The sequence below is a fragment of the Rhinoderma darwinii genome, chromosome 2, assembly GCF_050947455.1.
Source record: "Rhinoderma darwinii isolate aRhiDar2 chromosome 2, aRhiDar2.hap1, whole genome shotgun sequence".
Classification (NCBI taxonomy): Eukaryota; Metazoa; Chordata; class Amphibia; order Anura; family Rhinodermatidae; genus Rhinoderma; species Rhinoderma darwinii.
Genome location: NC_134688.1, coordinates 300,965,745 through 300,993,330, shown reverse-complemented (window position 1 = coordinate 300,993,330; position 27,586 = coordinate 300,965,745). Strand labels below are relative to the sequence as shown.

General features: G+C 42.7%; 1 protein-coding gene across 5 annotated transcripts in view; it reads left to right on the top strand.

Moving 5' to 3' along the window:
- SYNRG (synergin gamma) overlaps nucleotides 1-27,586 on the top strand; it is a 104,266-nt gene that overhangs the window by 6,684 nt on the left and 69,996 nt on the right. For 4 of the 5 annotated variants that reach the window (XM_075853505.1, XM_075853508.1, XM_075853506.1 and 1 more), the window contains exons 2-5: nucleotides 9,030-9,070; nucleotides 11,292-11,410; nucleotides 18,736-18,866; nucleotides 21,000-21,105. In XM_075853505.1, coding sequence (XP_075709620.1) covers nucleotides 9,030-9,070; nucleotides 11,292-11,410; nucleotides 18,736-18,866; nucleotides 21,000-21,105 — 397 coding nt within the window. The remainder of the gene's footprint in view (nucleotides 1-9,029; nucleotides 9,071-11,291; nucleotides 11,411-18,735; nucleotides 18,867-20,999; nucleotides 21,106-27,586) is intronic. The other variant, XM_075853507.1, reaches the window with a different exon arrangement.

Genomic DNA, 27,586 nt, shown 5'->3' with positions numbered 1-27,586 from the left:
CTCTTCAAACCTGGCATGCTGCCTAAAATATATTCTAATAAAAAAGGGGCCTCAAAATGCACTAGGTGCTTCTTTGCTTCTAGGGCTTGTGTTTTAGTCCACGAGCGCAGTAGGGCCACATGTGGGACATTTCTAAAAACTGCAGAATCTGGAGAATACATATTTAGTAGTGTTTCTCTGGTAAAACCTTCTGTGTTACAGAAAAAAAAATGAATAAAATTGAAATTCAGCAAGAAAAATGAAATTTGCAAATTTCACCTCCACTTTGCTTTAATTCCTGTGAAATGCCTGAAGGGTTAAAAAACTTTCTAACTGCTGTTTTGAATACTTTGAGGGGTCTAGTTTTTAAAATGGGGTGTTTTATCAGGGTTTCTAATACATAGGCCCCACAAAGCCACTTCAGAACTCAAGAGGTACCTTAAAAAAAAGACTTTTGAAATTTTCTTAAAAATATGAGAAATTGCTGTTTATGTTCTAAGCCTTGTAACGTCCAAGAAAAATAAAAAAATGTTCAAAAAACGATGCCAATCTAAAGTAGACATATGGGAAATGTGAACTAGTAACTATTTTGGGTGGTATAACCGTCTGTTTTACAAGCAGATGCATTTAAATTCAGAAAAATGCAATTTTTTCAAAATTTTCTCTACATTTTGCAATTTTTCACCAATAAACACTGAATATATCGACCAAATTTTACCACGAACATGAAGCCCAATGTGTCACGAGAAAACAATCTCAGAATCGCTTGGGTAGGTTTAAGCATTCCAACGTTATTACCACATAAAGTGAAATATGTCAGATTTGAAAAATGGGCTCTGAGCCTTAAGGCCAAAACTAGGCTGCGTCCTTAAGGGGTTAATTCACAGCCTGTCAATTGTATTTTATTTTTTGTTACAGGTTTTCCCCATTAAATTCAATGGGAGGTAAAACCCGCACACAAATAGCAGATGTTGTGACTTTTTTTGCGTAGGAAAAGCAGCGATCCTGCCGCAAAAATCGCATACGTTCCCAGAATTCTGTTTCTTTGACCAGGTCGGCCTCTTTTCATAACGATTCATCCCATGTGACCGATGCAGCGGTCACATGGGATGAAACGTCATCCCAGGTCTTCAGAACGTCAGGATGTCGGAGGGATGTGGTGCCATGGTAAGTCTGGCTGTTTTTTCTTTTCTTCATTGCAGGATTTTCGCAGTGGAAATTCCAGATGAAAAACTGCACCACAATTTGGTGCGTTTATTTTCCCCGTCAGAAATTCCCTGCCGGCAACAGGACACCTACGCTGTGTATCTTTACGCAGTGTATCCGTCCTGTGTGAACTTACCCTTATATGTCTGCTCTTCAGCATCCATTCTGGCTTTGTTTAAAAAATACATGCAAAATCTGCAGTAAATCTACACTGTGGGAACAAACCCTTAAGCCGGGTTCCCACGTAGCATAAACGCTGTGGAATTTCCACAACGGAATTCTGTGTGAAAATTCTGTAGCATTTACAGTAGCAGCAAAGTGGATGAGATTTTGAAAATCTCCTGCCTACGCTGCAAAAAAAAAACAAAAAAAAAAAAAACGCTGCGAAAATGTTAATAAAAATGACCTGCGGTACAGAATTGAAATCCTTTGCATGTCCCTTTTATACTGCGTTTTTGTTGCCTTTCTTTTGCCTATTTTCCCCATTGACTTTAATGGGGATGCAAGACACTCAGCAGATAGCCAAGTGTTGTGACTTTAGCGGCGGAATTCCTGCGAATTCTGCTTCAAAAATCACAACTGGGGGGGGGGTCATACTTACCCAGAACTCCCTGCTTCTTCTTCCAGTCCGGCCTCCTTGGATCACGTTTCATCCCGTGGGACCGCTGCAGTCAATCACAGGCTGCAGCAATCACATGGGCTGCAGCGTCATCCACGGAGTCTAGACCGGACGGAAAAGGAGGGACCCGCCAGCAGGACAAAGGTTGGGGAAAGTATCTACTTTTTTTGGGGGGCTCTTTTCTACGCTGCTTTCCGTGGAAATTCCAGCAGAAAAACTGCACCACAATGTACTGCGGGTTTCAGGTCAGATATGCTGCGCAGTTTTTACACGGTGTATCCGTCCCGTGGGAACCTGGCCTTACTTAATGCGGTGACCTCTGTTTTCTTCAAAGGTACAGGTTCCAGAACTTGGGCCCACATTTATGGCATATGTGGTGAAGTTCTTTTTTTCTTTTTTTTTTTGTGAGTATACTTTTTTTTTTTTCTGCAAATATGGAAATCCGCAAGCAAATCTGCATGATTTATGGCGTATTCATAGGACACTCCAAAAAATGTATGATAGATGCGGGTACGAGCTCAGGGACCCACACCTATCTCCAAAACGGAGTACACCCGACCCCTGGATATAGGTGTGGGGACCTATATGTACCAGACATTTATGTCTGTAATAATCTGTCTGTGGTACAAATGTCTGAGTTGGAAATGCCCCTTTAAAGAGGCCCTGTCACCACATTATAAGGCATCATTTACACGAGCGTAATATACGCGCGTGCTTTTTGCGCGTGTCGTACGTACCTATATTACTCTATGGGGCAGTGCAGACAGTCCGTGGGTTTTGCGCAGAGTGAGTGCGCTGCGTAAAACTCACGACGTTCTATATTTCAGCGTTTTTCGCGCATCACGCACCCATTGAAGTCAATGGGTGCGTGAAAACCACGCAGGTCGCACGGAAGCACTTCCATGCGAACTGCGTGGTTTGCGCAACAGCTGTCAAACTCTGAATGTAAACAGAAAAGCACCACGTTCTTTTCTGTTTACAAACATCCAAACGGAGTGTCAAAATGATGGCGGCTGCGAGAAAATCTCGCAGTCGCGCATCATACACTGATGACACACGCAGCTGTTAAGTGCCTTTTTCGCACGCAAAACGCCACGTTTTTTGCGTGCGCAAAATGCACATGCTCTTGTAAATCAGGCCTAAGTGCCGTATCTCTTACATAATGTGATCGGCGCTGTAATGTAGATAACACCTCCAGCCATGATGTGATGTCTATTCACAATCCCGACACTTCGGTAACGTTTGTGTGGGACTTAATGACAGCAAGCGTGACCTCGCCAGATCACGCTGTAAATGACAGCACATCGTGATCTCGATGTGCTGTTTGAGTAAGGGTATGTGCACACGAGAAGTGGCTTTTACGTCTGAAAAGACAGACTGTTTTCAGGAGAAAACAGCTGCGTCGTTTAAGACGTAAAAGCTCCTCCTCGCATTATGCGAGGCGTCTTTGAGGCTCGTAAATCTTGAGCTGCTCTTCTTTGACTTCAATGAAGAACGGCTTAAAGAGGCTCTGTCACCAGATTTTGCAACCCCTATCTGCTATTGCAGCAGATAGGCGCTGCAATGTAGATTACAGTAACGTTTTTAGTTTTAAAAAACGAGCATTTTTGGCCAAGTTATGACCATTTTCGTATTTATGCAAATGAGGCTTGCAAAAGTACAACTGGGCGTGTTGAAAAGTAAAAGTACAACTGGGCGTGTATTATGTGCGTACATCGGGGCGTGTTTACTACTTTTACTAGCTGGGCTTTCTGATGAGAAGTATCATCCACTTCTCTTCAGAACGCCCAGCTTCTGGCAGTGCAGATCTGTGACGTCACTCACAGGTCCTGCATCGTGTCGGCACCAGAGGCTACAGATGATTCTGCAGCAGCATCAGCATTTGCAGGTAAGTAGCTACATGGACTTACCTGCAAACGCCGATGCTGCTGCAGAATCATCTGTAGCCTCTGGTGCCGACACGATGCAGGACCTGTGAGTGACGTCACAGATCTGCACTGCCAGAAGCTGGGCGTTCTGAAGAGAAGTGGATGATACTTCTCATCAGAAAGCCCAGCTAGTAAAAGTAGTAAACACGCCCCGATGTACGCACATAATACACGCCCAGTTGTACTTTTACTTTTCAACACGCCCAGTTGTACTTTTGCAAGCCTCATTTGCATAAATACGAAAATGGTCATAACTTGGCCAAAAATGCTCGTTTTTTAAAAATAAAAACGTTACTGTAATCTACATTGCAGCGCCGATCTGCTGCAATAGCAGATAGGGGCTGCAAAATCTGGTGACAGAGCCTCTTTAAATTACGTTGCAAAGAAGTGTCCTGCACTTCTTTGCCGAGGCAGTCATTTTATGCGTCGTCGTTTGACAGCTGTCAAACGACGACGTGTAAATGACAGGTCGTCGGCACAGTAAGTCAGCAAACCCATTCAAATGAATGGGCAGATGTTTGCCGACGTATTGTAGCCCTATTTTCAGACGTAAAACGAGGCATAATACGCCTCGTTTACGTCTGAAAGTAGGTCGTGTGAACCCAGCCTAAGTGACACACAAACGTTACCGAAGTGTCGGGATTGTGAATAGACACTTCCTGGCTGGAAGTGATGTCTATTCACTGTCAAGACTAGGGATACACGACGCATTGAAACTTCAATACTGTTTCGATACTCTGCATCCCCAAATGGTTCGATACCGTTATTTCATGTATTTCGATACTTAGCTGTGCGGCCGCACAGCTCAGTATTGTAACACATTAATGTATGAGAGCGGGGCTGCGGCTGACCTCGCACTTCCTGTCAGCTGCGGGGCAATGGCTGCATTACACAGCCGCAGCCCCGCTGGCGGAGTTCAGAGAAATCTCTCATCTCCGCCGTTTGGGTATGTTCACACGAGGGCATTACGTCCGTAATTGACGGACGTATTTCGGCCGCCAGTCCCGGACCGAACACAGTGCAGGGAGCTGGGCTCCTAGCATCATAGTTATGTACGACGCTAGGAGTCCCTGCCTCGCTGCCGGACAACTGTCCCGTACTGTAATCCTGTTTTCAGTACGAGACAGTTGTCCGGCAGCGAGGCAGGGACTCCTAGCGTTGTACATAACTATGATGCTAGGAGCCCGGCTCCCTGCACGGTGTTCGGTCCGGTATTTGCGGCCGAAATACGTCCGTCGATTACGGACGTAATGCCCTCGTGTGAACATACCCTTATTCTTGCGAATGCTGCGATCACAGCGGACTGTAGCATTCAGGGGAAAATGAGAAGGGGGGGGATGCCCCTTGGATCGTGTCACAGGGAATTCCTGTGACGCAATTGAGGGACATACCATATATGGGCAGACAATCCAGGGTCCATTGAAGGACCCCAGGGCTGTCTTACCATATTTCCTGTTGTTAGGGCATACTTCGGTATGTCCTAACAACTGCCTGTGTACTATCAGTACACAGACTAATGTACTGTAATATAGATATATGCCAGTACATTAAAGTTTAAAAAATAAAGTAAAAACAAAGTAATGTTAAACAAAAAAAAAAAAATACACATACACCTTTATTACAATAAACATTAAAATAAGTCTCAATACATAAAATAAACACATTCAGTATTGGCACGGCCGTAATAACCTGCACAACAATTTTTTTTGCATCATTTATGATGTGTACGCTGTAAAAAATATAATAAAAACTGCTTTCTATCACTTATTGTGGGGCACCATTGTGCCTCACATTAATAGTAATTAACCCCATTATTTACCTCACACATTAACCCATTATGACTGAGAAACACGATGGGGTTAATTACTATAAATGTGAGGCACCTGGAGGTTAAATTCATCATCACACCTCGCGCCTCACATCAGAAAATGGAAGAACTTTTTTTTATTTTTTTATTACTGTTGGCAAAGTATCGAATTGGTATTGAAATCGCAATACTAAACGAAGTATCGATATCGAAGTCCAAATTCTGGTATTGTGACATCCCTAGTCAAGACACAAGTGACAGCACATTGTGATCTCGCAAGATCACTAAGTGCTGAGTACATGAATGGAGAGAAGTGCATGACGCTGATTGGTCACTGATTGGTCAGCGTCATACACTCCTCTGTACAACGCCCACTTGGTCTAAAGTAAAAACACGCCCATTTTGGCATTAAGAAAGTCATTAGCATAAATCTAAAATAGGTCATAACTTGGTCAAAATGTATAGTTTTTCTAAATAAAATTCACTGCTGTTATCTAAATGACATCGCCAATCACATTATGTAGGAGATAGGGCACTTATAATGTGGGGACAGAGCCTCTTTAAGGGTATGTTCACACTGTAAACTAAAAACTATCGTAAAATACGGAGCTGTTTTCAAGGAAAAACAGCCCCTGATTTTCAGATGTTTTTAAAGCATCAAACGTTTTTTGATGCGTTTTTTTACTGACGTTTTTGCAGCTGCTTTTCTATTGAGACAATGAAAAACGTCACAAGAAGTGACATGCACTTCTTTTTACTGGGCGTATTTTTACATGACGTTTTTTCAAACTGCCGCGTAAAAAAAGCCCCGTCGGAACGAAACACCGTTTTTCCCATTGAACTCAATGGGCAGATGCTTAGCGTTCAGGTTAAGTCGTTTTTTGGTTTTTTTCAGCCGTTTTTTTTCGGTGTTTACGACCCGAAAAATGGCTGAAAATAAGCCGTGTGAACATACCCTTAGGATTGTGTATAGAGTCACCTGTAAGAATTATCGAGCACCTTCTCTTTTTAAACTTTGTATATGTGATCGGAATCATGCTGGGAAGACATTGGAGTGCAAATACAACCACTGACTGTCCGTTCAATCCCATTGACAAGTGTATTTAGTCTTTTCTAGACCGTGCACATAGGGTTTTGTTGGTTCTACCCATAGCGCCTCTAAGAAAGACATCGCAAGGTTGTGTTATCGGAATGCAGACCCAGTGGTGATCAGCTGCTAGGAAAATTTAGTATGTGGTGACTCTTCTATAATGTCTATTCCGCGCTCTGAGACCGCGTACGGACAGGGGTTTTCTTCATGAGACAACCCCTACAATATAATTCTGATGAGGCTGTAAATTTTGAGATATTTCTTCTTGCAAAGGTTGGTAGTAACCATAGACGAAGTGTGTTGGCAGTTGAAGTTTCCTTGTGTTTAATTATGTATTGTGCAGATGAGCTCCTTTCCACTGTTATTGGGAACAGGAGATGTGTGACGGGTATTTTTGGCTTTGTAGTGTTGTCCTAATTTTTAAACAACCATTTAATGTATAATTTATGTTTTAACTCCGCATTGTGTATCTTTTGTCATATTTTTGCTACTTCAAGTTGTCAATTAGAAATAATTTCTGACAACTCCATTATTGGTGTTTAACTCCTTACACTAACGTATATATCGCTCACGAGTGGGTGCCAGTTACTGCTCTGATATGCATCTATCTCTCTCCTATCTATATCTCTCATATACTAGTCCTTCTCAATGAATTAGGATATAATCAAAAAGTTAATTTATTTCAATAATTCAATTCAAAAAGTGAAACTCATATTCTATAGATTCATTACACACACTGATCTATTCCCAGCGGTTTTTCTTTTAATGTTGATGATTATGGCTAACAGTTAGGCCGGATTCACACGAGCGTGTGCGTTTTGCGCGCGCAAAAAAGCTGCGTTTTGCACGCGCAAATGGTCCATAAAAGCTCTGTGTGTCCGCAGCATATGATGCGTGGCTGCGTGATTTTCGCGCAGCCGCCATCATTATGACACTGTTTTTATGTTTGTAAACAGAAAAGCACGTGGTGCTTTTCTGTTTTTCATTCATAGTTTTGACTACTGTAGCGCGCGGCACACGGACGCACTTCCGTGCAACGCGCGGTTTTCATGCCCCCATTGAATATAGGACATGTCGTGAGTTTTACGCAGCGGACATACGCTGCGTGAAAATCACGGACAGTCTGAACGGCCCCATTGATTAACATAGGTCCATGCGACGCGCGTTAGAATCACGCGCGTTGCACGGACGTATTATACATTCGTCTGAATAATCCCTTCATGAAAACCCAACATTTAGTCTCTCAGAAAATTAGAGTATTGGGTAAAAGTTGAAGATTGTAGACTCATGGTGTCACACTCTAATCAGCGAATCAACACAAAACGCCTGCAAAGGTTTCCTAAGCCTTTAAATGGTACAACAGTCTGGTTCAGTGGGCTACACAATTATGGGGAAGACTGCTGACTTCACAGTTGTCCAGCAGATCGTCATTGACACGCTCCACAAGGAGGATAAGCCACAAAAGGACATTGCTAAAGAAGCTGGCTATTCAGAGTGCATCTTCGTGGCAGAATCCACATTAAATACTTAAAATTAAGTAGAGTGTAGTGCAAGTAAATGGAGTTAAAAAAAAATATTCTGTAGTGGAGTGTAGGCATGCTGTGAAAACTGCCCCATCTGTGGTGGAATCTTGCAATGCAAAGTGGAAAACTGTAGCCAAATTGGTAGAAAAATTAGTAGGTGACTTCCATACACTCAACAAGTTGTGCCAGTCAGATGGGCATTATCCGTATTTCCTGTCAGTCACTGGGAGCATTATTATTTATCTCCAAACAAATATCTTGCAAATAGTGAATAGGTAAATTAGAAAGATGCTCAAAGGCGGCATTTTATTACCTATCGGCTGTTTTCGTAATTTTCATAGCATTGTATGGTTTGCCAGTGCAAATGCTTGACTGCCACTCCATACAAACTCCTCTTCACCACAGTTAGGGGAGGGCGCAGGTGGAATCATTTGGATTCCCATAAATCTAAGGCCTCGTTTACATCTGCATCTGTCTTACCGTTGTTCTGCTCAATTAGAGGAGCGGAACAACGAAAGTGCCGATTCCGTTGTACGACTGACACCATCGTGCCTGAGGGAACTCATTGACTTATAGTGCAGCACTCTAAGCTATTGTTTTTTGGTATTTTCGACCAGGTCTGCGACGGAGGCCCCTAACGGAGCTTACAACGCAGATGTGTCGGGCCTAACATTTCTCACCAAGTGGATAGTTGATGAATGATATCCACTGGAATACATTTTTAACTATTTATTTAATTATACAATGAATAAGCCTACGCTACAAGGTCCGGACATTTACCTGAAACACATCCTGTTTAAGTTCTTCATGTCAGAAAATGCTTCAAGCCCATGCCTTACTGTTTATCATTGATACCTTTTTTTTTTTTTTTTTACAGCTTTGTGTTTCCGTTGGCTACTGGAATTGTATCGTCTCAAGGTTTGTACATAATGTGTAATACATAACCTCATCACAGTCAAATCAATAGTGGTTATTAAAAAGGACATGGTAAGAAGCATTGTCCTGAACATATCTTGTAAAGTTACACTTGCATCTCGGTCATCCAGGACTTTGTCTCACCTGTTTAAGTTACTGAGGATAATATTGAATTAGAACTTTACCATACATGCACCGTGGTGCCCATTCTTAAAAACGATGTGCCCTTTTGCAACCATTTTGAGTATTATCCTGTAGTCGTATGTTCCTTTCCCTCTGCCCTCTATTCCGCTGTCTGTACGTAAGCTATAAGAGGGAGTGGAGTACACGACTGCAGGTGTGTTTGTTTGTCGTCTGTTCCCATGGAGACACGAAGGTCTGTGTAGACGAAACAGGAGGGTATTTTTGATCAAGGCTAATAGCAAGGCTTTTATTTTTATTTTATTTTTTAAAGTATAGATAACTACTTACTACTTCAGTTTTTCCAAAAACAAGTGCCCACTACAAAATAGAAAAGTTTCTGAGAAAGTACAAGATAGCAGTTTTGGATATGGTAGAAATGATTAGTTTTGGTCTTGAGATCCAAATCTAAGGACACAGACATATTTTGGGGAATACAGCACACCGCGGATAATGTATCTTGTTCCCTGTAAGGCTGGATTTATATGGAATGGAAATGCAGCCGATTTCACCTCTTCAACATTAAAAGATGAAATCTGTTGTGAACATCCAGAACAGAATGAGCATGATGAGGATTTTAAAAACCTGCAGCCTTGTCCAGTTTCTATACACAAAGTGTTCAGTAGCATGTGGATGAGATTTGTTCAGATATGATCCCCTTGGCTGGTACTGCAATCCGCTGCGGATTTTCTACACAGAACAGCTGCAGTATTTCTGTCCCATGTGGGCCCGGCCAAAAGCCCCCTCCACGTGTAGCTGATTTGTTGCAGATTTTCCGCGGGTGTTATAGATCACATCTAAGTTCATGAACTTAGATGTGATCGAGAATAGGTGGATCGCGCGCAGGAACCACTTTCACCGAAGCAGTCAGTCCCGCTGACTTGACGGATGCAGATACAGCTTCTATGTATCCAGGACTGTATCTCAAAAAGTAAAAACATTTTTAGTGAAAAGCTATTAAAAAGTTGTTTAAAAACCCATAATATGTTTTATAAAAAAAAAAAAAAATATGTGCCAAGGTTTACATAGCTTAACTTTTTTTTATTAGTCTCCCTAGGGGACTTAGACCAGCAATCGTTGGATCGCTTGCATCATATACTGCAGTACTGATAAATATAATGATACTGACAGTCTCCTATGCCGCAGAAACGGAAGAATTTGTCCCAGCGCTGTTTCGTTAAAAGGAAGTAGTATTCCAGCTTTATTTCAGACTAAAATCCACTAGGAATAAGGGAAGTTGCCTCTGCAGTAAGCCTATGCGTTTCCAACAGATCACCTGTTCTTAGTCATGGCACAATGTCTCCTAGGCACAAAGATGGCAGACCTGGGGGCCTTCATTAGGCCCTCTGACTGCCATGCCTATCGGCACACCACGATCGCGTTTCTGTTGGCTTAGTTTCTGCGGTTGCTTTTGACAGCGGAACCCTAAGGGGTTAAAGAAGTGGGATCCCTCTCGTTACATACAGCCGTCACGCTCGTTCTATGAAGCAGGCTCTGCCCGTGAGCCCGCTCGGTGCCCCTCCACCTTATATCCAGCAGATGATGGGAAAGAAGTTAAACAACTAAACCGACATATTTACATTAGTCATTGATTCAAATGTATATAGTTAATAAATGAGTGTCTAAAAATAGATTTTAAACCATGCAAAAGATGTCCATGAGTTTAAGTCAGGGGAAAATGTAAAAATGTAGACATTTATTTAAAAGTTAACATGTTTTTTAAAGGGTTATTCCCAACTCCAGCGTTTATGGAATATATAATGTCTGATAGATGCGGGTTCCAGATCTGGGACCCGCACTTGTCTCTAGAATGGGGGCCAACACATCCAGGCAAAAAATGAATGGACAGAGGCGACCGCCATTAGTTTCACCCCTGGATGCAGCGGTCACCTCACCAGGCAAGATGGGGGGGGGGGTGTCGGGGGATTCCATTTTCGATTATACGTGCGGTTCTATCATAAATGTCTCAGTTGAGAATAACCCTATTAATATTTTGCTCTCGCCCTGTATGATTTTGATGTTAAATACTTTTGCATTGCTGTAGGTTTGATGCCAATGCAACATCAATCTGCACGTTTTCCTATGGTAATGCAACCAAATGTTCAAAATATGATGACCGTTGGATACAACCCTCAGATTTCCCAAGCAACCATGGCTATGCAGGTAAATTTGTTTTCCCTAATTTATACATCTGTATTCATGTGCTTTTGTTATACATGCAATATAACAATTAATTGCTGAGCTTTAACAACAAATTGTTAATAAAAAAAAATAAGCCTTTTTGTATAAGCTGTGATTCTTACTTAACCCTTTCACTGCCAGGGACGTATGTAATTATTTAAATGCTTGGAGGAAAGTCTTCAGGGAGGGCAGATCACATCGGCTGTCAGTATCAGAGTGAAGAAAGGTGAGAGAGAACAGAGGGAGGGAGCGAGCGATGATCGCACAGGCTATCCGTGTAGAGAGAAAGGAGAGCACCCGTGGACAGTACAGGAGGAGGGGGGGGGGAGAATCGCACAGTCCTCAGTCAGCATACGTGTCTGTCGCGAAAAGGGAGAAGCGATCCCTCATGGGCTGTGGAAGTAGGAAGCTGTACAGAAATGAGGCTTATACATGAGAGGTAGTGAAGGCAGCAGCAGACTGGAATCTCAGATCTCACGTCCAGCATCTATTACTGGGGAGGGACATGTACACGAGAACTGTGACTCCACGAGCAGGTTGCAAACTGCTTGTCGGGGTCTGAAAATGAATGAAGGAATAGAGATTGCAGCCCGAGACAAATCCAGGTAACAGCTATCATGTGCAAAAATAGTTTTTCCCATGTAAAAGGTGTGCATTGCCTTTTAATGCATAAAATCTTTATCTTTCAAATGATACCAGGCTCAATAATCTAAGCAAAATATTTGGGATGCTGCCCTTGTTTGCAGCATAAAAAGTTTAACTTCCTGCTGTGTCACTGTAAGGGCCCATTCACACTAACGTGAATACCGTCCGTGTGCTGCGCATGGAAATAACGCGCAGCACACGGACCCATTGATTTCAATTGGGCTGTTCACACATGCGTGGGTTTTTCACTCAGCAAGAGTCCGCTGCGTGAAACTCACTGCGTGTTCTATATTGGTGCGTTTTCGCGCACCTACGCACCCATTGAAGTCATTGGGTGTGTGAAAACATCCGTGTGCGGTGCGGGATTTGCTTAGCAATTCAATTGAAAATAAGAAAAAAAAAAAAGATGTGCTTTGCGAGTGCGCGAATAACGCATGTCACCTGCAAAGAACGCTGACGCATAACGCAACACACGGACTAGATTCACGCGCGTGAATCTCATACGCTCGTGTCAATGAAGCCTTAGGCCTTATTCACACGAACGTGTCAGTGTTGCGCGTGTAAAAAACAAAGCGTTTTACCTGCGTTGCAGTTTCATGTGACATCCGTGTTCGGTGCGCGTCAGCGTTTTTCCGCGCGTATGTTATCCGTATCTTGCGCGTTTTTTACGTCAGCAAAAAAAACAATGTGTTTTTATTTTTCTCATTTCTTTAGCAACTGTTGGATGAATCACGGACAGCGCACGGATGTGCTGTCCCTGATTTTCACGCACACCTTGACTTCAATGGGTGCGTAATGCACAAAAAACACACAAGAATAGGACATGCAGCGGACACACGCTGCGTGAAAAAGACAATGAATGGCTCCATTGAATTGCATAGGTCCGTGTGACGTCCGTTGTTTTAACACGGACGTGAAATACGCTTGTGTGAATAAGGCCTAAGGGAGCGGCAGGAGGGGGAAGCTGCAATTGACAGTAACACCTTCCTGATGTCATCTCTTCCCCTGTACAAACTTTCAGTGATCCCCAGGGGGTGATACAGAAACTTTTCTTGATGTTATCACACCTCAAATAAGAAAGGATAAATGCTGTCTGTCACATTTAGGGGATCTTCTTCTTTTTTTGTGTTTTTTTATTTTTATTTTTTATATGTAATCCTCTGCTCTTAATCAGACCATTTGTCGACTCTGCGACAGATGTTTACAAGTATCTGAGTCTCAGAGATTTTTTACCTCTTTAGTTACGGTGATTGTGTGCAGATATGTTCATGTAAACCTAGGAACAAGTGGCAAGTATGAGCTCTGCACATCCTGAACTTTTACTGTTAGATATTGTACGTCTCGCCCTCTGCTTGGCTCAGACTTGTAACCACAAACATGTATTTATCTGCATTTTGTTTTTTTAAAGAAACCTGGTTTGACGCAAAATTGCATGAAGGCGCCCATGATTGTTACGTTTTAGGTGGCATTCTAACAATGTTCCAGGGGTCTATTTTCAGAAAATATATGGCCATGAGGGAATTATGTTTTTTATTTTGTCATCCAGGTTTTATTTGTGTACGTCAAAAGTGTGAAAATTATTTGGGCAGCGAAAGGGTTAAAGGGTTTGTCTCTTGAAGGCGGCGATTTCATTAACGCTTCATCTGTTATCGTCTAAGTAACACTTGTATGACCAGCCATTTTCTCCTGCAGCGACCTTGTTGTAGCATTACGGTATGTTCACACGTAGTGACCAAAAACTTCTGAAAATACGGAGCTGTTTTCAGGCGAAAACCGCTCCTGATTTTCAGACGTTTTTGTAGCAACTCACGTTTTTTACGGCCGTTTTTGGAGCTGTTTTTCAATAGTCCATGAAAAACGCCTCCAAAAATGTCCCAAGAAGTGTCCTGCACTACTTTTGACGAGCCGTCATTTTACACGCCGTATTTTGACAGCGACGCGTAAAATAAAGGCCCGTGGGAACAGAACATCGTAAATCCCATTACAAGCAATGGGCAGATGTTTGGAGGCATTTTTTCAGGCGTAATTTGAGTCGTAAAACGCCCGAATTACGCCTGTAAACACTGCGTGTGAACATACCCTTAAGTGGCTTCCATTCAAATGAATGGCTGTCCAGGTAATGCCTGGACGAACCGGGTCCACCAGAGTGGCAGCCTCCTATACTTTTGGCTAAGGCCTCATGCACACATCCGTCACTATTTTCACGTCCGTTTAAAACGAATCCTTGTGTCCGTTGTGACATGAGTGTGGTTTCCGTTTTCCCTCCGCGTCCGTTCCGTTGTTACTTTTTAAACGGATGTTGTGCTTCCATTTTTTGTCTTCTGTTTTAAACGGTCTGTTAAAATCCATCTTGTGTGTTGAATGCAGGGAACTTTGACACGCCCTGCCGTTGCTTAGCAATGGTTCCGTGAAAAACTGATGGCACGCGGAAGCCCCACGGTCACTGAACGACTGACAAAAGTAGGACATGCACTATTTTTGACAGAGCGGATGAACAGAACCGTCTAAACAACGGGAGTGTGCATGGCCCCATTGAAATGGATGTGTCAGGGTGCTATCTGTTATAAAAACGGATAGCACCCTGAAGAAAATAACTGAAGTGTGCGTGAGGCCTTATAGCGAGAGAGAATCTGCTCGAGACACCTTCTATGACGTTCGACCATATTCCCTAAGGCTCTATTCACACGACAGGGTCGGAGTGTCTGCCAATAAAAACGTCCGTTATGGTCCGTTTTTCTCTGCCGTTTTGCATTCATTCAGTTTCTGTTTCCGTTTTTGAACGGTCGATTTTGACCCATTTTGCATCCTTTTTTTTTCCCTGTCTATTTAAAAAAAAAAAATGGTGAATTTCATTTGTACGTTTTCTGCCACACCCTGCCCTCTGTAGGTAATGCCACACCCTGCCCTCTGTAGGTAGTGCCACACAGCCACCCTTGTAGGTAGTGCCACACAGCCCCCCTGTACATAGCCACCCCCCATAGAGAGCAACCCCCCCCCCCCCTACCTTCTGTAGGGGACCGCTCCAGGAGAAATCCCTGACTTCAATGTCTATATATGGACATTAAATTCAGGGACTTCTCCTGGAGCGGAATCACCGGCCACCACGCCGGGGGCTCTACTTCAGAAGTCCCGTACGTCACTATCCATATATGGACATTCTAGTCAGGGACTTCTCCTTCGGCCGAAGCTGTGGCCGGGAATTAGGGATCCGGCTCCTACAGGGAGCAACAAAACACCCCCCCCCCCCTCCTCCTCACATGAACTTCGCACTGTGAGGAGAAGTAAGCAAGCTGCAGAATGCACGGCTGTCACTCGGATCACATCCGAGGGACAGCCGTGCTTTACATGGCCCCATAGACTTCTATGCAAGCCGCATGGCTGGGAGAGCGTCCAAAAATAGGGCATTTTCCATTTTTTTGATGGCCCGTTTTACCGGGCCGTCCAAAAATTGGCAGTGTATAGCTCCATTTCGGGTCTATTGTTCCTACTGTGGCCGTGTGAAGGCCGTTCAAAGAACGGCCTTCATACGGCCAAGAATCCCTGTCGTGTGAATAGGGCCTAAGGCCTCATTCCCACTTCAGTTTATTTCTTCCGGGTGCTGCTGTTCCGTCAAAAATAGGACAGGTCCTACTCTTGTCCGTTTTTGACGGAACAGTCTTAGCCTTTTCATTGATTTGGTCCGTGAAACAACGGATCTGTGATTAGCGTCCGTACAATGGCTGACGGATGTGTGCATGCAGACTTAGGCTCTATTCACACAACAGGGTCCGAGTGTCGGCCGATAAAAACTGACGTTTTGGTTCGTTGTTCTCGGCCATATTGCATCCGTTCCAGGCAGTGTTTCCTTTTTTAACGGACGATTTTGACCTGTTTGCATCCGTTTTTTTTTCCCTGTCCGCTTTTAAAGGCTGATGAATTTCATTTGCCATTTTTGTGCCGCACAGTGCCCCTCCCCCCTGTGGCTGCTGCCGCACAGTGCCCCCTCCCCCCTGTGGCTGCTGCCGCACAGTGCCCCCTCCCCCCTGTGGCTGCTGCCGCACAGTGCCCCCTCCCCCCTGTGGCTGCTGCCGCACAGTGCCCCCTCCACCCTGTGGCTGCTGCCGCACAGTGCCCCCTCCACCCTGTGGCTGCTGCCGCACAGTGCCCCCTCCACCCTGTGGCTGCTGCCGCACAGTGCCCCCTCCACCCTGTGGCTGCTGCCGCACAGTGCCCCCTCCACCCTGTGGCTGCTGCCGCACAGTGCCCCCTCCCCCCCTGTGGCTGGAGTGGAATCACCGGCCACAGCGGTGTCGGGGGCGGCTGTAATCGGGGATTCCTTTCGCACTCCTCGCATTCATTTCGCACTGTGAGGAGAAGAAGAGAGCTGCAGAAAGCACGGCCGTCACTCGCATCACGTCCAAGTGACAGCTGTGTTTTACACGGCCCCATAGTCTTCTATGGGAGCCATGTGGCCGGGAGAACGGCCCAAAATAAGGCATGTTCCATTTTTTTTGACGGCCCGATTTACCAGGCTGCCCAAAAATCGGCCGTGTGAATAGCCCCATTTGGGGTATATTGTTCCTAATGCGGCCGTGTGACGGCCGTTTTTTGAACGGCCATCACACGGCTGAGAATCCCTGTCATGTGAATAGGACCTAATTCTTCATGAGACAACAACTCCTTTAAAGGGAATGTGTTGCTAGCAAAAAATGTATTTTTTTTTTTTAGTTAAACAATTAGTGTGTAGGTGATTAAACATTGTTCTAATTTATTTTTTATTTTTTTTCACGAGTCAGGAAATATTATAAATTAGATTCTAATTTATAATATTTCCCAGTACTGGTCACTAGATGGAGCAATTCCCAAAATTGCAGCATTGCATGTGGTAAAGCAACCACATTGCTTTATGCTGCAAAATTGGAAAAAAATCCCTCGCTCTAGTGAACTCTCAGAATCCCCCCTCCTTTATCCTGGCTAGTGCCGGGAGAAACGAGGGGATTGAACGGTCTAACCTCCTACACTGTGTGTCGCCATTTTTTGAGCTAACACACAGTGTAGTAGGTTTACATACACTAGTAAACACACTGAAACACGAACATACATAGAAATCACTTACCTGCTCCTGCCGCCGCCGCTCCCTCTGGTCCGTCCGCTCCGTCTGCTGCCGCTGCTCCAAGTGCACAAGTCCGGAAGCCGCGACCGGAAGTAGTAATCTTACTGTCCAGCCGCGACTTCCGGTCTACAGGAAAATGGCGCTGGACGGCGCTCAGTTCAACTTGGACTGTGTGGGAGCGGCGCATGCGCCGTTCCCACACAGACAGTGTACAACATAGTGGATGGAACGGACCCTGTTCGCATTCACTATGGGACTGTAGCTGCCGTATTCCATGTCTGTATGTGTCGTTAATCGACACATACAGAAATGGAAAAAAAAATGGCAGCCCCCATAGGGAAGAAAAAGTAAAGAAATAAAAAAAAGTAACACACAAATAAATACAAAAGTTTTTAATAAAACACTAACATCAAACTGATATAAAAAAAAATTTTTGGTGCCACTGTTCCTTTAAATCATTGTCAAACATCTAGATAGAAGGCCTGCTCCGAGATAGGAAATGTTTGTGTATGAATTGGCTTTATGTTTTCCATTCGAAGATAAGATTGTGTACCCTCGGGAAATCAAATACTTTTTACAAGCTCACTCTTCACAACATTGTGTGTCAGGGTAGTTAGAGGATTTGCGGCCAAAACGTAAAAATTCTCATATACTAATAAAGCCTAAGTATAGCAGAAGCCAACATTTTTAAATTATGTAGGTTTTATGTATTTTACCCCTAAGATCCACCTTGTTCAGCCACCAATACATGATAGTGGTATTGATACTCTCTTTGGGAAAACACACAGCATTTTCCCTTGGTCTTAAATGGACACTAACTTTTCAAATAACTTCTACTAATCTAATAGTATGCATGAAATATAGATCAACTTTGTAATTTACTAACTGTTAAAATCTAGTAGTTTTATCCATGCAAATTCTGTTTGACGTTACTGTCACTAGGTGTCTCCCTTCCTGTAATATGCAGTCCACCGCCTGTTGTGAAGCAAAATAGGAAGTGGGGTGTGTCTCTTCACTGCCTGCTCATAAAAGTCTTTAGAGAGGGGAGGGAGAGAGACATAGACACGCTGCCCATAGAAGTCTATGGAGATGGATGGGGAAGAGGGAGAGGAGACAGGTTGCTTGAAGTGTTCTATCACCCCAGTGCTGGATTCTCCACTACACACCTCATTACTATAATCTTTGTGTTATTCCTCATGTACACACATATGACAGCTTATTCTAAAAAGCTAGGTACACTTTAAAATGCAGAAGTTAGTCTATAATAAAAAAGTTTCAAGGAGGCAAGTCCCTTTCCAGTAGCCCTGTGTGCCCCAGCCTGGTCCCCATCAAAGCCAAGAACCTTTTAAAAGTAAATAACAGATCCTTGCTGATTGTGTCGAGCCGCAACCCAAATGTATTTCCTTGGACAAAATATATTGTGGAGCTGCAAAAGATAATAAAGTTCAAAGATACTACTATCACTTTTTTGTGTCATACGTATGTACTCAATGTAAAAATGTGTTTTTCGTTTGTTTTATCCATCTATATAAAACAAATGTGATCTTTTTTTTTATTTTTTTTTTACTAGGGCGGATTACAGATGGGTCCAATGCAGCCTACTGCAATGACATATGTAGGGCAGGCTGGATTTTTAGGTATGGGTCCTCCAGGCCCAGCCTACACTCCTGCAATGCAGAAACAATTTGTTGAAGAACAACAGTAAGTTGATTATTTATTCATATTTATGCTGAAATATATATATATATATATATATATAATAATCTCTATCTCCGTATAAGATAATATTAGTTTGTTAATGTGTAACATTTGAATGGGTACTATGGCTATGTTCACACAGGGCGGATAGAGATATATATATATATATATATATATATATATCACACTATAATTTATTTATAACCTGAAAAGGCTTTGCTGCTAGATGTAGCGTAATGTTCCAGTTTACCATTAGATGTATTCGAAAATGATGACCTGTGCTATGTGGTCCTTCAACTCTCAACAATTTGTCTGTGTGAAAGAACGCACGTCTTTCCTCCACTGGAGCTTTACGGAGAGTTGAAGGAACGTACAACACAGAGGTCTGTCCTGCTGAAACACACTAAATAGTGTATCAATTTTCTAATAAATCTAATGGCAAACTGGAACATTACACTACAAATAACCGCATATCTTCTTTCAGTTATAATTGTAGGTACACTTTTTAAGGGTACCCTTTTTTTGGGTGTTTCTTGACCACTGCTGCAGTGAATAAGATTTTTATAAACCTCCGAATACCCCATCTTCAGTGGTTTTATCATACATTTCTGCGTTTATTCCCCATTCCCCACTGGTAGCATAGCATTAAATGTATATCTGTCCTGTATTGTATTTTAATGCTTGTCGTTTTAGGCGCTCTTCACATAACGTTTTGGCCCTACGTCTTACATATATGCCAGGAAAAGCTCCCAACGTATACGTTAAACATACGCTGTGATGGATTCCGTAACCGTGGCATCCGTAACCATAGACTATAACGGATATGTCATGCACGCTGTTGACCCTTTTCATGACGTATCTGTTAAACGGATAACATTATAGCCCATTCCATTATAGATTCCAATCTAAATGCATTCGTCACAGGCGTCCAGATTCTCCAGTGATGTAGCTGGTTCTATAAAGGGCAAGTTATCACTGGAGCTTTCCCGACAGAGGGCATCTGAATGGCAGCCACTTTTTACCTCTGGGATCCTGACCAAGAGCCCCACAACATCAGTCTCAACACATCGATTACACGGCGAATCAACTTTTCCCCGCAATGGCAAGCCCTTTAAAGCAGCCACTACAAAATACAAAACAATATATTCTGAGCTCCGTACCTACTTTTTTTTTTTTTTTTTTTTTTTTGGCAGGGCGGGCTTTAGTATTTATGGGTGACATTTTGGGCTTCATACGATAGATATATATATATATTTTTTATATTTATGAATTATTTTTATTTTTTTTGTGGGAGGCAAGTTGACCAGCAATTCTTATGTCGTCGTTGTTGTAGTTTTTTTTTTTTGTTTTTGTAACCCTTTGCCGCACCAGGACGCATCGGTACGACCTGTATTGCAGTTCTTTAAGGCACCGAGATGTACCGGTGCATCATGGTTAACAACTGGCATTCTGTCAAAGGACAAGGTGACAGAACTGTGCCATCAACTGTCTATGACAGTTAATTGGCATTGTAAGATGGCAGGGGACCAATCACAGCAGTCCCCTGCCGGCGATCGCTTTGATTGGTCAGTCTGTGCTCCTTGAGAACGTGTATGTGATGGAAAAATGTAACTTGAACCGCGTGGCATTTTTTGTGTTTTTTTTAAAGCGCAGAAGTTTTTTGTTTTTTTTACGTGTGAAGGAGTTGTAAACGTTGACGTTGCCATCGTTCAGTCTACTGTATATGCTTTCTCCATTTTATAAATGTTGATTTAACACCCAAAAATATTATTTGGCTCTTACATTTTTATACATTTTTAACTTTTTTTTGAGTTTCACCAGATTACAATATGGATGAAACTGCAATATTATTGTTGTGAACTAAAATTGTACATTTTACATTATTGATCAGCAGCACCATGGTAATTTGTTAAAAACATGAACAGAAAAAGAAAATATAAAAAACTGTTTGCAAAAAAAAATGTTATGAAAAAGGCTGCCCATATTCTGTTTTCGTTTTGAAGAAACAATACACCAGACTCGTGCTTGGCTTAGCAGACCTGGCCCTGTGCTATGCTGACCTTACAGATGCTAAAGTTTTGTACAGTTTACATTTTTCCCCTTTTTTTAATTCTGCTTTTTTTTTTCTTTTTTAAGAAAAAGATTTGAACAGCAGCAAAAAATGTTAGAAGAAGAGCGAAAACGACGACAATTTGAAGAACAGAAGCAGAAGTTGAGATTGCTAAGCAGTGTGAAACCCAAAGTAAGATTTCAGATAGGTAGCTTTATGCTTAATTTTGTTAAGTGTTTGTTTTTTTTAAATAGATTTTTCAGTTTTACATACACCACATGGGTTTCCCCAACTCCTGCCTCCCCCCCCCCTCCCTCTTCCCAACACGTCTGACCATAGCAACCATTGACCAACCAGCGGCATTGGGGTAAGAACTATTTTATATACTGAGTTAATGAGCTGAATGAAATCCCTACAGCACCTTTCTAACTTTGAACATTGCCATAACATATGTATCCGGTCCCCCTGGTGTATCTTACAACGGTTACACTTAGAGTCTCTAACTCCAATTTTGTAGAGGAATAGTGGCGTCCAATATACACTGTGTGAGAAACAGCTGAAATAATGAATTTGGCTCACTAAGGGATAACTTTGGGGCCAACTGAAGAATTTCCTCCCACTGGCTCTATATCCCTTTCACATTTTACTCTGGTCTGAATCAGAAATGTTTCCATATATTTAGACACCAAGGGTTTAGAAAGATGGGAAATAAGACCTTAAACTGCGTTGTGTAATGCAGACTGTAAATATTTGTAGACGTGTGAGTGGGGTTTAGCAAACTCCATGTCTAAGGCTATGTTCACACGGGGTATTTTGCCGAGTTTTTTGACGCGGAAACCGCGTCGCAAAACTCGGCAAAAACGGCCCGAGAACGCCTCCCATTGATTTCAATGGGAGGCGTCGGCGTCTTTTTCCCGCGAGCAGTAAAACTGCCTCGCGGGAAAAAGAAGCGACATGCCCTATCTTCGGGCGCTTCCGCCTCTGACCTCCCATTGACTTCAATGGGAGGCAGGAGAAAGCGTATTTCTCGCTGTTTTATGCCCGCGGCGCTCAATGGCCGCGGGCGAAAAACGGCGCGATAATTGCCGCGAAAATCGGCGTGCAGGGAGAGGAATACCTGCCTCAAAGTTCCAAACGGAATTTTGAGGCAGATATTCCTCCCCAAAAATACTCCGTGTGAACATAGCCTTAGGCCTCGAACGTATTTTTTTCCTCCCGTAAATACGGGTCCTTGGTCACATTTATTGCACCAGTATTTACGGACCCGTGCCCGTAAATATGGGTCCGGTGTCACCAGTATTCCACCCGTATTTAGGGGCACGTTTTCGCTGCAAAATTGCACTGCACTAATCGGCAGACCCTTCTCTCTATCAGTGCAGGATAGAGAGAAGGGGCAGCCCTTTCCGCAGTAAAAGTAAAAAATTCATACTTACCCGGCCGTTGTCTTGGTGTGACGCGTCCCACTTTCGACATCCAGCCCGACCTCCCTGGAGATGACGCGGCAGTCCATGTGACCGCTGCAGCCTGTGATTGGCTGCAGCGGTCACATGGGCTGTAATGTCATCCCAGGAGGCCGGACTGGAGGAAGAAGCAGGGAGTTCTGGGTAAGTATGAACGTTTTTTTTTGTTGGTTTTTTTTACTGGTTGATCTATATTGTGATCGGTAGTCACTGTCCTGGGTGCTGAAAGAGTTACTGCCGATCGTTTAACTCTTTCAGCACCCTGGACAGTGACTATCCCCTGACATCGCCTAGCAACGCTCCCGTAATTACGGGTGCACGCACGTAGGCACCTGTAATTACGGGAGCCCCATAGACTTCTATGGGCCTGCCTGTGCCATTATTACGGCCTGAAATAGGACATGTTCTATATTTTTCAACGGCACGGGCACCTTCCCGTAAGCATACGGGGAGGTACCCGTGGGCAATAGAGCTCTATGGGCCCGTAATTACGGGCGTTTTTACATTCGTATGCATGAGGCCTAAGGCTGGGTTCACACAGAGTTTTTTTGCAGGAGGAAAATCACGCCGCGTGCAAAAAACGCTGTGAAATATGCTTTCCCTGCCACATATTGATGTAATTGCGAGGTCAGAGGCGTAAACGCCTGAAGATAGGGCATGGTCCTTCTTTTTCCCGCGAGCCGGTCTTTTTGCTCGCGCGAAAAAACGCCTCTGCCTCCTATTGAAATCCATGGAAGGCATATTCAGCCGTTTTTTGACGCGGTTTCCGTGTCAAAAAGCTGTGTGAACTCCCCCTAATTGATCAAACTGCTACACCCCTTCCAGACACCCACTGTGTGTATAATCTCTATCGTAGAGCATGGAGCGGCTCACGGACTATGCCCGCTTTAGAAGTTGCATGTGTTGGCTAGACATCTTTGCAGGGGGGCCTCCACAAAATTGTCTAAATAACGAACACCTTTAGACTTCACAAACTGCTAGTGTATTTACATTTTATTTAGATCCTTAATATATTCACCTATTACGCATATAATATTTTATTGACAATTGTGATTAAAAGAGCAGCTGTATATTGCATTAGCCATTTTTGTATATTTCTATGTTGATATTTTGAAATAAAATCCCTAGGGAGAGGTAGAGCTCATACTCTCCACATAGGCGTTATTATGCTAACTGTGGATATATAGAGCTAGCTGCAGACCTGTATAGAACAATTTGATACACCATTGAACCAGCCAATATTGGCATCGTTAGAAAGAAGGGGGCCCTTCTCTGATGTCCCATTGCAACCCCCCCCCCCCTCCCCCCCCACACACACACACAATCTTGGGTTGTCGTGGCAGCCTGGAGCCCTAATGAAGCCCAGAGGCGGGGCTTAATAGGAGTATGTAGAAATCACAATTTATGCAAGCGATTGTTGGTTCAAGTCCCCTAGGGGGACTAATAAAAAATAAATAAAATACAGTTGATTAACCTCTTCCCCCTTTGGCCGCTTTTGAGCTTCCTGACAGAGACTAATTTTTCAAATCTGACGTGTTTCACTTTATGTGGTAATAACTTTGGAATGCTTTAAACCTATCCAAGCGATTCTGAGATTGTTTTCTCGTGACACATTGGACTTTGTTACTGGCAGAATTTGCTGGATACATTCCGTATTTAATGGTGAAAAACACCAAAATTTAGCGAAAAATTGCAAACATTAGCATTTTTCTCAATTTAAGTGTATCTGCTTGTAAGACAGGCAGTTATACCTTACAAAATAGTCACTAATTCACATCCCCATATGTCTACTTTAGATTGGCATAGTTTTTTGAACATCCTTTTTATTTTTCTAGGACGTTGCAAGGCTTAGAGCTTTAGCAGCAATTTCTCACATATTCAAGAACATTTTAAAAGGCTATTTTTGCAGGGGCCAGTTCAGTTGTGAAGTGACTTTTAGGACCTTCTATATTAGAAATCCCCCGAAAAGTATTCATTTTAAAAACATCACCCCTCAAAGTATTCAGAACAGCATTTAGAAAGTTTCTTAACCCTTTAGACGTTTCACAGGAATTAAACCAAAGTAGAGGTGAAATTTACAAATTTCATTTTTTGTTGCAGAAATAAATTTTTAATCCATTTTATTTTTGTAACACAAAGTTTTACTAGAGAAACTCAATATTTATTGCCAGGTTCTGCAGTTTTAGGAAATATCCCACATGTGGCCCTAGTGTGCTACTGGACTGAAGCACAGGCCTCAGAATCAAAGGAGCACCTAGTGGATTTTGGGCCTCCTTTTTATTAGACTATATTTTAGGCACCATGTCGGGTTTGAAGAGCTCTAGCGGTGCCAAAACAGTGGAAATCACCCAAAAGTGACCCCATTTGGGAAACTACACCCCTTAAGGAAATTATCTAGGGGTATAGTGAGCATTTTCACCCTACAGGTTTATTGCAGAAATGATTGGAAGTAGGTAGTGAAAATGGAAATCTACATTCTTTCAAAGAAAATGGAGGTTTAGCTAAGGTTTTCTCATTTCCACAAGGACTAAAGGAGAAAAAGCACCACAACATTTGTAAAGCATTTTCTTCCGAGTAAAACAGTACCCCATATGTGGTAATAAACGGCTGTTTGGACACACTGCAGGGCTCAGAAGGGAAAGAGCGCATTTTGGCTTTTGGAGTTTAAATTTAGCAGTAATGGTTTGTGGAGGCCATGTCGCATTTGCAAAGCCCCTGAGGGAACAAAACAGTGAAAACGCCCAAAAATTAACTCCATTTAGGAAACTACACCCCCTGGGTAGTTCATCTAGGGGGATAGTGAGCTCTTTGACCCCAGAGATGTTTCATAGAATTTTATTCGAATTGGGCAGTGAAAATAAAAACAATCCTTTTTCTTCAATAAGACGTAGCTTTAGCTCAAAATTTTCTCAACCAATAAAGGAAAAACGGAACCCCAACGTTTGTAACGCCAACTTCTCTGGAGTACGGAAATGCCCCATATGTGGTCAAAAACTGCTGTTTTGGCACAAGGCAGGGCTCAGAAGGGAAGGAGTGCCATTTGGCTTTTGGAGCACAGATTTTGCTGGATTGGTTTCATGACACGTCGCTTTTGCAAAACCCCTAAGGTACCAGTACAGTGGAAACTACCCAAAAGGGACTCCATTTGGGATACTACACCCCTTGAGGAGTTATTCTAGGGGTGTACTCAGCATTTTGACCCCACAGGTGTTTCATAGACTTTATTTGAATTGGGCAGTGAAATTAAACATTTTTTTTCCAATAATACATTGCTTTAGTGCAAAATTTTTCATTTTCTCAAAAAATAAAGGAGAAAAAGAACCCCAACATTTGTAAAGCAATTTCTCCCGAGTACGGCAATACCCCATATGTGGTCATAAACTGATTTTTGGGCACACGGCAGGGCTCAGAAGGGAAGGAGCGCCATTTGGCTTTCGGAGTACAGATTTTGCTGGATTGGTTTCTGGTCGCTATGTAGCATTTGCAAAACCCCTGTGGGACCAAAACAGTGGAAACCCCCCTGAAGTGACCCCATTTTGGAATCTCCACCCCTAAAGGTTTTCACATGGGATTTTTTGCCATAGATCTGCCAATATGTGGCGCCCAGCTTGTGCCACAATAACAAGATAGCTCTCTAAATATTATTCTGTTTCCCGGTTTTAGAATCACCCTACATGGGGCACTAATCTTTTGCCTGGACATTCAACAAGACTCAAGAGTGAAAGAGCACCATATGAAATTGAGGCCTAATTTGGCGACATATAAAGTATTGGTTCACAATTGCAGAGGGTCTGATGTGAAGTAATAAAAGAAACTCCTGGGAAGTGACCCCATTTTAGAAACTACACCCCTCAAGGCCTTTATTAAGGGGTGTAATGAGCATTTTCACCTCACAGGTCTTTTCCATAAATGAATGCGCTGCGGATAGTGCAAAGTAAAATTTTTTAATTTTCCCAATTCATTGCCAAATATGTTGTGCTCAGCTTATGTCACTGGAGAGACCCTCAAATTGTTAAAAGGGTTCTCCTGGGTATGACGGTGCCATATATGTGGAAGTAAACTGTTGTTTGGGTACGCTGTAGGGCTCAGAAGGGAGGGAGCGCCATTTGGCTTTTGAAGCGTTGATTTTGCTTGGTAGTAGTTTTGTTTGGAGTTTTACTGGTATTTCAGTTTCTAATGTGGGGGCATATGTGAGCTGGGCAGAGTACATCAGGGGCATAGTCAGGTGGTATAATAATGGGGTAAAAAAAACAATAAAATACACTGTGAAGCAATCCTTTCTGCACAGGCCGGTGTCTCACTGATAAATGGTGTCTTGACTTATCCCCCTTTTGGTCCGCACTCCACACCTTTGCAGTTTGGGGAATTTTGCTGGGAAGTGTTGTCTTGGTATAATACGGGCGCTTCCAGCAGATATGTTTGGGCCCTCCCTGGTTCCCTAATTTTAGGGCCCCGATAAATCGCCTCTTAAAACAGACAAAATGTTCCCCTCTGATCTGCACAACCGCATATTTTTATTTCCTGACTTATTGGAGCCTTAACTAATTTTATTTTTTCATAGGCGTAGTGGTATGAGGGCTGTTTTGTTGTGGGATGAGCTGTAGTTATTGCTACCATTTTGCGGTACATGCGACTTTTTTTATATTTTTTTTTTATTTATTTTTTTATCCTATTTTTTGAGAGGCAAGGTGACCAAAAAACAGCAATTCTGGCATAGTTTTTTTTTTTATACAGCGTTCACTGTGTTATAAACTACATGTTAACGTCATTCTGCGGGTCAGTACGATTCCGGCGATACCTAATTTTATAGCACTTTTTTATGTGTTACAACTTTTTGCACATTAAAATTACTTTCTTAAAAATTTATTTTTTCTGTCGCCGTGTTCTGTCGCCCATAACTGGTTACGCAATGTTCTTTAAAGTCTGAACTATTACAATTATAACGTCATCTAACCCGTGCAGTGAAAGAACAAAAAAATCAAAACGCCAGAATCGCTGACTTTTGGTTGCCTCTTCTCCCACAAAAGAAAATTGAATTAAAAATGATAAAATAATTTTATGTACCCCAAAGCGGTACCAACAAAAACTACTGCTCGCCCCGCAAAAAAAGTTCTCACGCTGCTCAATTGACAGAAAAATAAAAGATATTGCAACACAAAACAAAGTTTATTTTAAACCTTTTTTTTTTTTGTCCTTGTAAAACCAGAACTAAA